This window comes from Chanodichthys erythropterus, chromosome 13 (genome assembly GCF_024489055.1).
Source record: "Chanodichthys erythropterus isolate Z2021 chromosome 13, ASM2448905v1, whole genome shotgun sequence".
Taxonomy (NCBI): Eukaryota; Metazoa; Chordata; class Actinopteri; order Cypriniformes; family Xenocyprididae; genus Chanodichthys; species Chanodichthys erythropterus.
In genome coordinates, this window is record NC_090233.1 from 6,863,624 (window position 1) to 6,878,262 (window position 14,639).

Here is a 14,639-nt window from a genome sequence, read left to right on the forward strand (position 1 = left end):
AAAGGCACTTAATATACAGTGGGACAGAACATTGCATCTATAACAAGCAATTTTTTATTTAAGTATGTTTGGGTAGATATTTCATTTGTCATGAAAAGGAGCAGTTGTAATGGATACGCGTGTCGCCTCCAAGCAGTAGATGACATAGAGTACATAGTCAGCTCTGAGCCGTAACAGTTCCTTGGCAACGCTGGAGAGCAGGGGAGTGAGTGATAGCCTACTTAAAGAGCAGAGCTGTGACTCCTGCTGAAGCCGACCGCATCCAACACCTCCATCAGCATCTCTGAGTGAGCGGCTGCAGGAGACTGAATGGCACATGCTGAGGTAGGGCAACAGCTTTTATTTATGTGCTGTCAAATATTCTGCAAATGCCTGTTTAAGTGCCAATATTCCACTTTATATCCTATGAAATCAGCAGTTGCATGTAACTCGGATGATAATCTGAATTAAGTGAACACTGAGTTCATTTTAATTTTTTTACATTTTGTTTTGAAGTGTTCTTTGCTGGTTCAGAGAAGGAGGTTCCTATAGATTGTGTATCTGTTGCTAAACCATCATCATCATCATCATCAGAGGTCATCATGGGGTCAAGTTCCTCATCTTATGCCCCTAAAACTATTTATCTGGAGGTGGATGGAAAAGTGCAAAGGGTGAGTCTGAAGATTTTCAACATAGGATGTATGTTAACATACAGTAACATGAACTTATGCTAAACAATACTTCTACAGTATTTATTAACATTAATTGAACAATTGTAAATTTAACTAACATTAACAAAGATTTATGGTAACACTTTAGTTTAGGGTCCAATTCTCACTAATAACTAATTGCTCATTTGCATGTATATTACTAGAATATTGGCTGTTTATTAGTACTTATAAAGCACATTAATGCCTTATTCTGCATGACTATATTCTACATCCCTACCCAATACCTAAACTTAACAACTACCTTACTTACTATTATTAAGCAGTAATTAGGAGTTTATTTAGGCAAAAGCCAGAGTTAATAGTTAGTAAATAGTGAGAATTGGACCCTAAACTGAAGTGTGACCAGATTAATAAACGCTGTAAACTATATTTCTCAAATGTTAACAAATGAGAAAGTGTTGCCGATAAACCAAATAGCATCTGTATACAAATGATGCAAGAGCTTCTCAGAAATAACTTAATTTCTTGGAGTCATTTTTGAAATGATTATTAATAGACTAGCATGACTTGTAATGGATGTTTGAAGTCAGTTCTCCTCAGTTCAGTACTCAGCTTCACTAACTATGAACATGACCCACTAATGTTTGACAACCAGAAATTGTCACAACACGTTTAGTCTTAATTTTGAGTACTGTTTATTGTTTTATCCTTTAAAAACTGTGAAAATGTGTGTGAAAATTGTGCTTAAAAATTATGCTTGTGCTGTCTTGCTTTAAGATAAATGCCACTGGTTCAATGTTTTTGTATCTAATACTTTGGCTTAAGTGTACAAATACTATAACCTCTGCAGAATAAATAATGTGTTTTCTGTTCATATATCGTTCAAAGGTTTGGGGTTGAAAAGTTTTTTTTTTTTCTTCAAATGTTTTTGAATGATGTCTTTTATGCTCACCAAGGCTGCATTTATTTATGACATAGACCTGTCACTTTTGATTAATTTAATGCAAATCTTAATAATGACTCCAAACATTTGAACAGTAGTGTAACTTATCTAATAAGGACAACATTGTATTAATATGAATATAATTACACATAACGGCTAGTAATTTAATTTATTTCAGGACAGGCACCTTCAAGATAATTGCTTTTGTTAAAAATATATTGAGGGTCATTGTGGGTGACAGGTGCCTTTGACACTTAGAGATGTGTGACACCTGCCAAGGGCAAATTCAGCTCTGCTATAACGACCTAGTACTAGTAATCACCTCACTGCTAACATGACTGATGGTGTTAGAAACTTAATAGCAAATAATGTTCTTTGATTTTTGTTGATTTCTAATTTTTCATCATCTCATTAAGAAAATATTTCCCTTAGTTTTTCCAGTAATACTTTAGGGTCAAATTCTCACTATTAACTAGTTGCTTATTAGCATGTATATAGGATATTGGCTGTTTATTAGTACTTATAAAGCACATATGAAAGCCTTATTCTGCATGACCATATTCTACATCTCATAATCCTACCCAATACCTAAACCTTTGTAACTATTAATAAGCAGTAATTAGGAGTTTATTGAGGCAAAAGTCATAGTTAATAGTTAATAAATGGTGAGAATTGATTGGACCCTAATCTAAATTTGACCTTTTTTCATAACATGATCTCTTATGTTTTTTTAGGTGATTTTCAGTCGACACTGTAGTCCATGTGACATCAAGGAGCTTCTTTGTTCATCATCTAATATTGCCAGGTCAGTATCATTGTATCACTGCAAAAAGTGATTTAGTATTTTTGTCTTGTTTTCCAGTTCAAATATGGAAACATTCTTTAATCAAGATACATTTGCTTGAGAAGCAAAATTACTTGAGATATTAAGTACTGAAAAATTGATCAAAACGAGTTTGCACTTAACCCTTATGTTGTGTTCAGGTCATTTTGACCCATAGAGGATTTTCTTTTTCCCGAAAATGTTTGTTAATGTTATCATTGGACTAAAACTTACTGACTTACCAAAATGTTTTGGATAAACTTTGTATTTTGAGTTTTGGTTCTTGTGGTGTTCCCAGTCAAAAAAAAAATGGCCTTCAAAATATAGCTTATAAAAATCTCCTTACGTTATATTATCACTAAATATTGGATTTAATAGAAAAATTTAAAAAAATGTTGTATATACTTCAGTGTATAAACTTCCATCAAATGTTTAGCACAGATTATTGTCTCAAAAGTGACTGGAATATATTGTGCTCATGTCTCTTCAGAAACACAGCTATACTTCTGATTGACTCAGAAGGAGCATTGATATCCATTGACCCTACCATGCCAGCAAACACTCCAAAGTAAGAATTCAAAATTGGGATAATGGCGACAACTTAAATAAAGACTATAAATGATATAACTTCTTGTTATAATTAATGCATAATTCAAAAGTAATTATTGTTTTACTTTCTTTCTTTGTTTCAAGCAACTTATATAAGGTTATGCCCCATTCCACAAACCAAGGAGGAGGTATGGAAAATGTTTTATTCATTAAATTTTACATAATTAGCCAAAGGCAATGGCTATATTACATGTGTCAAGTAAAATAGATTAGAAATGAGGCAACTGACAGTAGTTTAATCTATAAATAAACAACTTTTTATTCCCCTCAAAAGAGAAGGAAGACATGTTCCAGAACGTCCTGTCACAAGTGGCTGAGCAGTTCAGCAGGTAAGATGAGTCATATCCTGTCAAACTGTCTGCATTTGCTGTAAAGTAAATGCTATGAATCAAATCAGTGTGCAATTACATTACATGTGCACGGATGTGATATTTGTTTCAGGGCTTTCAGGATCAATGAGCTGAAGACTGAAGTGACCAACAGACTGGCCATGCTGGAGAAGAGAGTGGAACGTGAGTGATGCTCTGAGGTCAAATGCATGTCAGAAATGACACCTGATGTGAGCTAACTGTCTTTGTATTGTTACAGTGGAGGGACTGAAAGTGGTGGAAATTGAGAAGTGTAAGAACGATCTGAAGAAATTAAGAGATGAAATGACCTCTAGAGGAGGAGTGAGGTATGAACTTTGTTTTATTTAATTTACTTTTTTATTAAATATTATATTATATTAAATTACATTATATTATAATTTCATTTAATTAATTAATTTTATCATGTCATAATATATTGTATTTATTATTTTATTTATTTTTAGCATAGCAAAGTAATTCCCTTAGGAATCTATACACCTTTTTTTATTGGTTGTTTATCTCTTGCAACCAGAGTGACTTGCAATTGCAAATATAACTTTAGTGATGATGGGAAGAAACTCTCTCCCAGACGAGATGTCCCGAGCTACCCAAAGGTAAAAACAAACAAACAAATAAATACCATTTGTATTTTGGCACATGCATCCAAGTAAAATCAATGTAATGCTGTTGTAATGTTGTGTTTTGTCACTCTGTTATGTGTTGGTGCAGTACACACTTTCTCAGGAAACAATAGAGGCTCTGAAAAAACCCACCTTTGATGTATGGCATTGGGAACACAATGAGGTCTGTCATCTTTTTGTGTTAAGATATCTTGAGACATTGTTTTGATTTTTGTACAAGAGATGTTTCTGGCTGTTTTATTACTCTTTCATGGCTCAGAAATCTTAATGGAGTTCTTAGTTGTGTTTCATTGAAGTATCAGTTTTTCTTTTTAAAAAAAAATCTGAATAGAACAAAAATGTAACATTTGGCTGCAGTAATACACACAACGCAGGAGATTCAGAGAATAATAAATAATAAATCCAGGGAGAAACTCATAGAATGCAACCATCAAACATAAACGAGGCCGAACCAAGAACCAAAGAAACCAAGGCCTTAAATACATGTATACAGAGATAATGAGGGAAATAATGAACAACAGGTGAACATAATCCAATCAGGAATCATAGAAACTAGCAAACAGAACTCAGGCAAAGCAGAACTGGGAACAGAATAAAAAACAAACCAAACCAAAACACCACTAAACGGACGTAAAAGTTTTTCCTTTGCGTTTTTTGTGTACAGAAAACAACGTTGTCAAAACGATCCCCGTTCACACGGATCCACAAAAACAATTAAAAATGCTGTATTATCGCCAGTAGTTGGCGATGTCACTTTGTGAAGACACACTACACTCCTTTAGACTAAACACGTAATATGCATGTACATGATGTCACCGTTTTCACAAATTCGTGTTTGTGTAGTTTACATGGAAACAGTAACAGTATCATTATCAAAAACTTGCACTTTGAAACCTGTTTTTAAAAGTTTGCGTTTTGAGGCCCCCAAAACGCTGTTGTCGTGTAAATGAATGGCCAAAACGCATGAAACGCGTTAAACATAACCCTGACAACAAATCAAAACAAAATATGTTGTTCATTAATAAAGTTAAAATTATAATCAAGTACTCTACATGTGCTTTAGTATGTTAGTCAACACATCAAAATAAGTGTACTTCTTTAAAGCACAACAAACAATTATTAAAACATAATGATTTAAAATGTAAAACTTAAAGCTTAAAGTAAAAGCATTGTCAAAGTGCAATCTCAAAAGTGAATTTAAAGGATTAGTCCACTTTTAAATAAAATGTTCTTGATAATTTACTCACCCCCATGTAATCCAAGATGTTCATGTCTTTCTTTCGTCAGTCGAAAAGAAATTAAGGTTTTTGATGAAAACATTCCAGGATTATTCTCCTTATAGTGGACTTCAATGGCTTCCAGACGGTTGAAGGTCAAAATGACAGTTTCAGCACAGCTTCAAAGGGCTTTAAACAATACCAGACGAGGAATAAAAAATGATCGGTCATTTTCGAAAAAAATCCAACTGTATATGCTTTATAAACACAAATTATCGTCTTGCATGTGCTTCCGTTTTCCATATTCTTCAAAAAGCTTATGCTGTATGTTCTATGCCTTCCCTATTCAACTTACGGAAGTAGAATAGGGAAGGTGTAGGACATACGGCATAAGTGTTCTGAAGAATGCAGAAAGCAAAAGCACGTGCAAGATGATAATTTGTGTTTATAAAGCATATACAGTTGGATTTTTTTCGAAAATGACCGATCGTTGAAGATGAAGAACCTTATTCCTCGTCTGGTATCATTTAAAGCCATTTGAAGCTGCACTGAAACTATAATTTTGACCTTCAACCGTCTGGAGGCCATTGAAGTCCACTATAAGGAGAATAATCCTGGAATGTTTTCATCAAAAACCTTAATTTCTTTTCGACTGAGAAAAAAAAAGACATGAACATCTTGGATGACATGAGGGTGAGTAAATTATCAGGAAATAAAGTGGACTAATCCTTTGAGTGTGTTAAGAAACATAGTTGTATTTGCATTTTTACTGAATTGATATTATCTGCAAGTACAGTTTTTAAAAATATACTTTTAAGATTTCAAGGTCAATACAAGTGCACATTCAATCACAAGTAACTGAGATATAAATGAGACTGAATTTGTAATTTGTCATTGTCTGTAATAAAAATGAAGTTTGTGGTTATTAGCATTAGTTGTTTTATGAGCCATTGGCCTACAGATCACATGGAATAATGTGTATGTTTGTTCATTGACTGAATGCTGTGTACAGATGCTTAGCTGTCTGGAGTATATGTACCATGACCTGGGACTGGTTAAGGAGTTTAATATGAATCCCATAACTCTCAAAAGATGGCTGGTAAGATGAGCTTTCTGTGACCTGTGTATTAACTAAAGTACTTGACCTCAAAACTCACCTGCTGTGTCTCTGCCCAATCAAAGCTGGCAATTCAAGAAAACTACCGCGACAACCCTTTCCACAATTTCCGTCACTGCTTTTGTGTGAGCCAGATGATGTATGGAATGATCCATCTGTGTAACCTTCAGGTGAGGTCATGGTGACACATGTATCTGTCCTATAGAGAAAGTGATTGTGTGTGATTGTCAGATCAACATGCTACTTGCTTTTGTTCCTTAGGAGAGGCTGACAATGACAGACATGTGTATTTTGATGACCGCAGCAGTGTGTCATGACCTGGACCACCCGGGATACAACAACACGTATGTCACTGACATATCCACCCTCTCAGAGAACAATCCCACTGACAGCACTGTTCTGTGCTATTGTATGCAATGCAGCAGTTAGCTAGCTAGCAAACAAACATATGTTCTAAGAACATTTTGCTAATAGGGCCCGAGCACCGATGGTGTGAGGACCCTATTGTAATTGCTCAGTCAATTATTCTTCTTTTCCGAAATGAATCGCATTTTTGAGGGCCTAAACACGCTCAAAAAGTCATGAAACTTTGCACACGCAAAGATTATTTCCGCATTATTTCTTCTGATATGAGTTTCAGAATTAGGTGTGGCAAAGAGTCTCGATCGCGCCACCTACAAAATTTCAATTAAGTGCCCCTCGTGCCACATTTCGCGTACAAGTATGAAATTCGCTAGACACATATAACATCCCAACACCTACAAAAAAGTCCCCCAGGTGCAAAATCTGAAAACCCAACAGGAAGTGAGATATTTTGAATTTTCTCTGCAAACTTTTTACAGTTTTTGCCATTTCTAGACGTTGTACTTTAACAAACTCCTCCTAGAATTTTAATCAGATCAACATCATATTTGGTCAGTCTAATCTAAAGGCCTTGGCGACGTTAAATTGCGAAGATCTTGAGTTTTCGCTGAAGGGCGTGTCCGTGGCGGCCTGACAAACTTCAATGTTTCGCCATAAAACAGGAAGTTGTTGTAACTCGGCCATACAATGTCCGATCTGCTCCAAACTTCACATGTTTGATAATATTCCTTGTTTGAAGACATCTACATGGCAATATTTAGTTACAGTTAAAAAAAGCGCCACCTGTTGGTAGCAGGAAGTGTGGCACTTTTTAATTACTTTGCCATAATTCTCCTGTATTTACTCACTTACATGCATTTTGCCCACTTTAGACTTATTTCCTAAGGCCACTGGGTGGCGGTGAGCCAGTGTGCGAGGGCCTTTTCATCGCTGAAGAGCATTTTTTGAATAATGGTTTTATGCAAACAATTTCAGAATATAAGTAAAGACCAGATAACTTTGAACAAATGTTTTATTAATGTTACTGGAAGAACATTTGTTCATAACTTTGAGAGCGCTTTGCCACATCGTTAGCTAAAGCTCCTATTTAGCTTGGTATTTTAATGTGTGTTTATTTTTTTATACAGTATGAAGTGATAAAGTTTTGCCTTCTATGGTTCTGTAATCAGGTATCAGATTAATGCCCGCACTGAGCTGGCCGTGCGCTATAATGACATCTCTCCACTGGAGAACCATCATTGTGCTGTGGCCTTCCAGATCCTCTCCATGCCCGAGTGCAACATATTCGCCAATGTAGAGCCTGACTCCTTCAAACAGTTACGACAGGTACCTCAGATCCCACGCACATCCGCATCATGTTTCAGATGCAGTTTCTATCCAGAGGAACACTGTTTTGCTCAAAGGTTGTTTTTTTCATAGCTTCATGAAACCAGTTAAACCACTATTCAAAAGTTTGGTAAAAAATATTTATTTCAGTTGTCCAATTCTTCTAACTATAAGTAACTTTGCAACTACGTGTCAACTAACTCTCATTAGAGTATTGTTAGATCGTAGTAGACTGTTAGTAGACTGTTAGGTATTGTTTAGGTACTAGGGTTCGGGTTAGTACAATAAGTTGACATGTTTGTTGGTGGAGCATCAAAGTAAAGTTTTAGCAGATACAGCATTAAAGGAAAGTCTGCTATTACTCTAATGACAGTTAGTTGACATTTAGTTGCAAAGTTACAAATTTAGTTGAATGTCTAAGTGTACCATTGAAATAAAGTGATTTTTTAATGTTTTTGAAAAATGCTCACCAAGGCTGCATTTATTTTATCAAAAATATAGAAATCAAAGTAAAATATTTTTTTTAATTCAATATAATTTATTCCTTTGATGGCAAAGCGGAATTTTCAGCATTGTTACTCCAGTTTTCAGTGTCACATGATCCTTCAGAAATTGCTCTAATTTGCTAATTTGGTGTTCAAGAAACATTTCTTATTATTTTCACAGTTGAAAACATTGCACTGTTTATTACTTTACCATGTTTTTCCAGGATTCTTTGATGAATAGAAAGTTCAAACAAACAGCATTTATTTGAAATAGAATTTTCCTTTTTTGTCACTTTTCATCAGTTAAATGCATCCTTGCTGAACTTTTTTTTTTTTTTTTTTTTTAAGTAGTGACATATCTTACTCACTACAAACTATTGAATCAGTAGTAAATGTTTCATTTAAGTATCAATTTTGTTTTCAACACTACTTCTAAAATTCTGGAGAAATAAAAATATTAACAAATGGTACATTTGCATACATCTATATAGGTAGCATATTAAATTCACAGTATAGCACTTTTAAATCAATCTGTAGAAATTCAGTGGATAAAACAGAATGGTTCTGTGCATTGTACACTCTTTAAAATAAAGGTTTTCCATAAAGAACCTTTAACATCTATGGAACCTTCCATTGCATCTGGTGGAAAAAGGATCTTCAGATTATTCAAATGTTTTGGACCTGCTTTTGGAACCTTTATTTTAAAGAGTTTAGTCAAAATTCTGCTGACCATCTTAAACAATCCTGGATGTATTCCTTGTGTCTGCTGTAGGCGATCATTACTCTTATTCTAGCGACGGATATGGCCAGGCATGGAGAGATACTGGACTCCTTCAAACAGAAAGTGGACAACTTTGACTTTACCAATGAGGAGCATGTTAAATGTGTATGTGTTTCCTGCTATTGCTTTCTAAATACTTGTTGGCTGTATACTCTATACTCAATATACTCTATACCCTATTATACAGCTGAAGATGGTCTTAATCAAGTGTTGTGACATCTCCAATGAGGTCAGACCAACTGAGGTGGCAGAGCCGTGGGTGGACTGTCTCCTGGAGGAGTACTTCATGCAGGTATCGCTTTAATACAAACAGTTTCATGCAAGTGCTTTGAACATGAATGTGGTCAAAAGCTTACTAAGCTTATTTAAAAATGTATACTTTTATAAGGGATTTATAAAACCATAATAACATTTTCATAAGTTTCATAAGATTTAAAAAAAAAAAATCTGACTCATTTAAAAAAGTAAATATACTATTATACTATTATACTAATTATATTAATCATATAATTAAAATATTTTATTTTTATATTTTTTTCATACAACTTTCTGATTATTTCCTACTTATTTTTGCAGATTTAGATTTTTATCAGACTTTTGGACCCCATTATAATTTGTTTTTTGCTTTGTTTTGGCAGAGTGACAGAGAAAAATCAGAAGGTCTTCCTGTGGCTCCGTTTATGGATCGTGACAAAGTCACCAAGCCAACGGCACAAATTGGCTTCATTAAATTCGTCCTCATCCCAATGTTTGAGACTGTCATGAAGGTTTGTACAGCCATCATAAACACTTTGAACTGTAACTTTGAACTGAAGTTATATAACATAGAGTTTGTGTCTCTGTTCAGCTCTTTCCACAGATAGAGGAGATCATGGTTCAGCCTTTGAGAGACTCCCGTGATCACTATGAGGAGCTCAAGCAGATAGATGATGCCATGTCGGAGGTAAAAAGAACATGTAGAGGAAGTCTTATAAATGGCCTTCAGAATGCCAATCAGATTAACTATTATTTTGCTTTTGTATGATGCATCAGGCACAGAAGAAGAAAACAGAAAGCATGTCTTTGGGTGGAAAGAAGAAATAATCTACAATCTGCTTCTTTTATGGTATGGAGGAAGAACTTTCAATCATGCCATTTATCAAAACTGCTATTGTCTGGTTGTTGACGTTCTAAATGCAGTTTTTAACCACGGAAAAAGGAACGTTTCACACTTGTAATTTAGAAGTGGGGTTAGCACCGATTTTAACCCAGTTTTTACCCAGGGTTTTTGCGGTGCCAAAATTGTACGAACAGTGTAAAACGATGCGGTGTTAGAATGTTACGAGATGTTTAGCAACGGATAACCAATGGTGCCTCATATTCACATGCTTTAGACAGTAGCAGAGACACTGCGCATTGTATTTAAATAGAAAATTCAGCTTTTGACAAATGTTGACTGAAAACGTGACAATTTGATTGAAGAAGCGACCGTTTCATGCTTACCTTTATAGTCCGAAATGTCCATTCAGTGTAAACTTGATAGTAGGCTACAGTCGCAGTATAAGGAGGCGCAATGCTAGAGCTAGGTTATTTAAACAGGTTGCTTGCTGTAACCAAAGAATGACACTGACACTGCAAATATGCACATAAGTTAACTCAGGGTTTAAGAATGTACAATGTGAAACATCAGCTTATGAATACCCAGAATTAATTGTTAACCCCGGGTTAATTATGACTAGTGTGAAAAGTGAAGCAAGATAACCCAGGATTCCATTTACCTGGGGTTTACAATGACCCAGGGTTAACTATTTCAAGTGTGAAAAACACTATTCAGGGGTTTTTGGGACACCATTTCAAGTATGTTTTTTTTTCTGGAACACACACACACAAAAGATATTCTGAAAAGAGTTTCAACTGTTTTTGTCCATACAGTGAAACAGACTGTTTGTATATGGACAAAAAGACTGACTCACTCCTGTTGTCTTCCTCTAGGTATCTCAGGCCGATCCTGCTCCCAGTTTTCTGAAACTGAGGTTTTGAACTGTTTGGGCTCTCCAAGCACCCTATTTCTGAAGGACAGTGTTGGACCCCCTTCTATGTATTGAGACATCAAGAATGTCCAGAAAAGGCAGTCACCTGTAGTAAAGGAGGGGGTCAAAGTGACTAATTCTGTTGATTTTGGTGATCTAATTATTCCTCACAGATAGGCTATGTTTACACTATTGAAATAAAGTGCTTGGCCCTCAAATATTGTTTTACTATCACAGTAAAAAAATAAAAAATAAACACATTTTGGAAGGTGCAATCAAGATTTGTAACTTGAAGATGCTTGATCAGATAATGGCATTATATGAAAACACAAACTGATTTGTACTTTGGTACGTGTTGATTTTAATTCTGGCACTGAGTGAGTTTTGTAGGAACTGATTTTACCAAAGCAGTTAATAGTAATAACTCAGGAAAACATGTTAAGCATTGTTCCAACAGAAAACCTTACATGTGAACAAAAAACTTTTAAAATCAATAAAATATAATCTTGAAACATGTCTAAATTGTTGTTGTTTTTTTAATATTCTTTTTTATGGGACTGTAAAAATTCACAGCATTTAAACTGTGAAAACTATAAAATATTAATTTCTAGATGAGCATTTATAAATTGAAATTGATCCCTGAAAAAAAGTGAGGCACATTTCAAGAAAGGCATTTACTTAAGGCGATGTGTCTGAGACACCTGTTTAAAGACGCAGGTGTTTTTGAGGGCTGCAGGTGCAGGAGACATGTCTGTTGCTCTCTGTCGTCACTGGATCTGGATGTGACAGTTACTACACAGCTAGAGTCATTCACAAGATACTTAAATGCTTCTGTTATTGGCCAGCAGAGGAAGCAATTAAACACTTTTCACATACTGTACTCATGATGATGTTTACTGCCTTGAATAACACAGAAGAAATGCAGTTAAATATATAAAACAAGTCAAAGTTGATGAGACCACATCATTCTCAAAATTTTAGAAAAACTGTAACTAGTTAAAAAACCATCAGAAATATTGGTCCCACTTTATATTAAGTGTTGTTAAATACTTTATACTAAGATTTAAAATAATCTCTTTAATTTATTGCGTACATACATGTTTTTACATTGTACTTGCATGTAATTTCAAAAAAACTGCATGTAATTACAATATTGTAATTAATTCCTGTAATTACATCTATAATTACACTCTTCCCTTACACCTTAAACCTACCCATACCACCAAACCTGTCTCTAACCTTATCAGTATCTGTTATCAGTAAGAGGGAGAGAAAGATTAGAAACCAAAATAGAAGCCCCTGTATCCACGAGGATCATACTATCCCGCCCTAGCAGTTTTTTGCAATACAACATAAATCAAACAATCTTTTTGCATAAGTACACAGTAGATACACCTAAGATAAAGTGTGACCAAAATATCTAATCCAAACATCAATCCAAGACATAAATATAGATATTGTCAGGGTTCTGTCACTTCAGTCTTGTTTATTTCTTGGTTTTGTGACAGAGCTCTGACACTCCCGTTCTTGTCGTGTTTTTGTGTGAGCGTACGGTCTCGAGTGTTCTCGGGGCTGTGCGCTCTCTTATCTGCGTGCCTTGTTTCATGTTGGGAGCGTGGCGTTCGGATCCCGGCACTCGTGTCTAGTTTGGTTTCGGTTTTGTGTCGGGATTCGGACACTCACGCTCCCAGTCCTGTCTTTATTGTGAGCGCACGGTTTGTGTGTACTTTCACTTGCCGTGCGCTCTTGTCTCATGTTTTGTGTAGCACGCGGTTATTTCCATCTGCCGCGTGCATTCATGTTGTGGTGTTGTCTTGTGTAGCACGCAGTCTGTGTTTCACGGGCTGCGTGCTCTCATGTTGTCTTGTTTTGTGTGAACACGTGGCTTATGAGTTTTCATAGTCACGTGTTCATGTCTCGTCTTGTGTAAGCACATGGCTTGTGATTTTGTCTTCATTGGCCATGTGCTTGTGTCTTTGTTTTGTTTGATGTGAGCACATGGCTTGTCATGTGTTTCTTTGTGCCATGTGCTCTCATGTCTATTGTCTTGACCCCGCCCACCTTGTTACCTCATTATTGGTTGATTTGTCCCACCTGTCCTCCCTCATTACCTGCCTTGTTTGCTCTCCTATTTATTCTCCTTGTGTTTGCAGTCCTGTGCTGGTTCGTCGTCGTTTATTCCCTCATGTTTTTCCTCCAAGTCAAGTCAGATAAGTCAAGTCCAAGTCAAGTTTTTTGTCTAGTCTGTTTTCCCCCTCGGGGTAGTTTTTGTTGTTTTGTTTCATTTTATTATTAATAAAAGCCCTCTTCCCTGCATATTGAGTCCTCGCTCCTTCCATACCTGACAGAACGAACCAGCCATTATGAGGACTCAGCGGAAGAAGAGCTTCTGCCATCCACCAGCCTCCACTCTCTCCAGCCCTCTCTATGATCGCATTCTCCAGTTTAAATACTTGAGCTCCCTCCGTCAATAGGGGATTGACTTGAGGGAGTTTGCTATCAATTTCAGCGGTGCTGCAGAAGGACTGGGGTTCAACGATCCAGCTCTCAAGGACCTATTTAATTATGCCCTTGATGAGCCCCTCAACTGGTGGAGAATGAGAGGGCTGGACCACCTGAACTTTGAGGCTTTTGTGGACTTTCTTGTTTGCCCGGGAAAGAATGCTGCAGTCTCCCCAGAGGCGATTGTTAATGCTGCTGTTTCCTCAGAGGCAGCTATCTCCATACCAGTGCCTCACAGACATAAGCGGAGGAGGAGAAGGAAGGCTACCTCCGACCCGGCAAGTCTGGTGATCCCAGAGCCCGCTTCAGGCCCGGAGGCCACCCCAGAGCCCGCTTCAGGCCCGGAGGCCACCCCAGAGCCCGCTTCAGGCCCGGAGGCCACCCCAGAGCCCGCTTCAGGCCCGGAGGCCACCCCAGAGCCGACCAAAGAAGCTGCAGCACCCACAGAGGAGGGAGGCACAGTGCCACTGCCTCACCCTCACAAGAGGAGGAAGAGGAGGAGGAAGGCTTCCTCCGTCCCTCATGGCCCGGAGGCCACTCCAGAGCCCGCTCCAGCCCGTGAGTCCGCTCCAGAGTCCGCTCCAGAGTCCGCTCCAGAGTCCGCTCCAGAGTCCGCTCCAGAGTCCGCTCCAGAGTCCGCTCCAGAGTCCGCTCCAGAGTCCGCTCCAGAGTCCGCTCCAGAGTCCGCTCCAGAGTCCGCTCCAGAGTCCGCTCCAGAGTCCGCTCCAGAGTCCGCTCCAGAGTCCGCTCCAGAGTCCGCTCCAGAGTCCGCTCCAGAGTCCGCTCCAGAGTCCGCTCCAGAGTCCGCTCCAGAGTCCGCTCC

At 37.2% G+C, this 14,639-nt stretch overlaps 1 protein-coding gene across 1 annotated transcript; it reads left to right on the plus strand.

The window, feature by feature from the left end:
- Positions 1–581: 581 nt before the first annotated feature.
- Positions 582–11,680, plus strand: pde9ab (phosphodiesterase 9ab). The gene is made up of 19 exons (XM_067406963.1): positions 582–650; positions 2,328–2,398; positions 2,907–2,984; positions 3,110–3,153; positions 3,300–3,354; positions 3,467–3,537; positions 3,614–3,701; positions 3,908–3,989; positions 4,105–4,179; positions 6,246–6,332; positions 6,416–6,520; positions 6,612–6,694; positions 7,883–8,039; positions 9,297–9,410; positions 9,493–9,597; positions 9,944–10,072; positions 10,153–10,248; positions 10,338–10,410; positions 11,277–11,680. Exons 1-18 carry the CDS (start codon positions 582–584, stop codon positions 10,386–10,388), a joined length of 1,560 nt encoding a protein of 519 aa, XP_067263064.1. The 3' UTR covers positions 10,389–10,410; positions 11,277–11,680.
- The last annotated feature ends 2,959 nt before the right edge of the window (positions 11,681–14,639 follow it).

Bases quoted from the DNA above. Each gene is read 5' to 3' on its own strand.
- pde9ab (XM_067406963.1), top strand. From the start codon at position 582: ATGGGGTCAAGTTCCTCATCTTATGCCCCTAAAACTATTTATCTGGAG. The intron at 3,355-3,466 runs GTAAGATGAGTC...TATTTGTTTCAG, and splicing joins GTGGCTGAGCAGTTCAGCAG to GGCTTTCAGGATCAATGAGC. The intron at 6,333-6,415 runs GTAAGATGAGCT...GCCCAATCAAAG, and splicing joins TAACTCTCAAAAGATGGCTG to CTGGCAATTCAAGAAAACTA.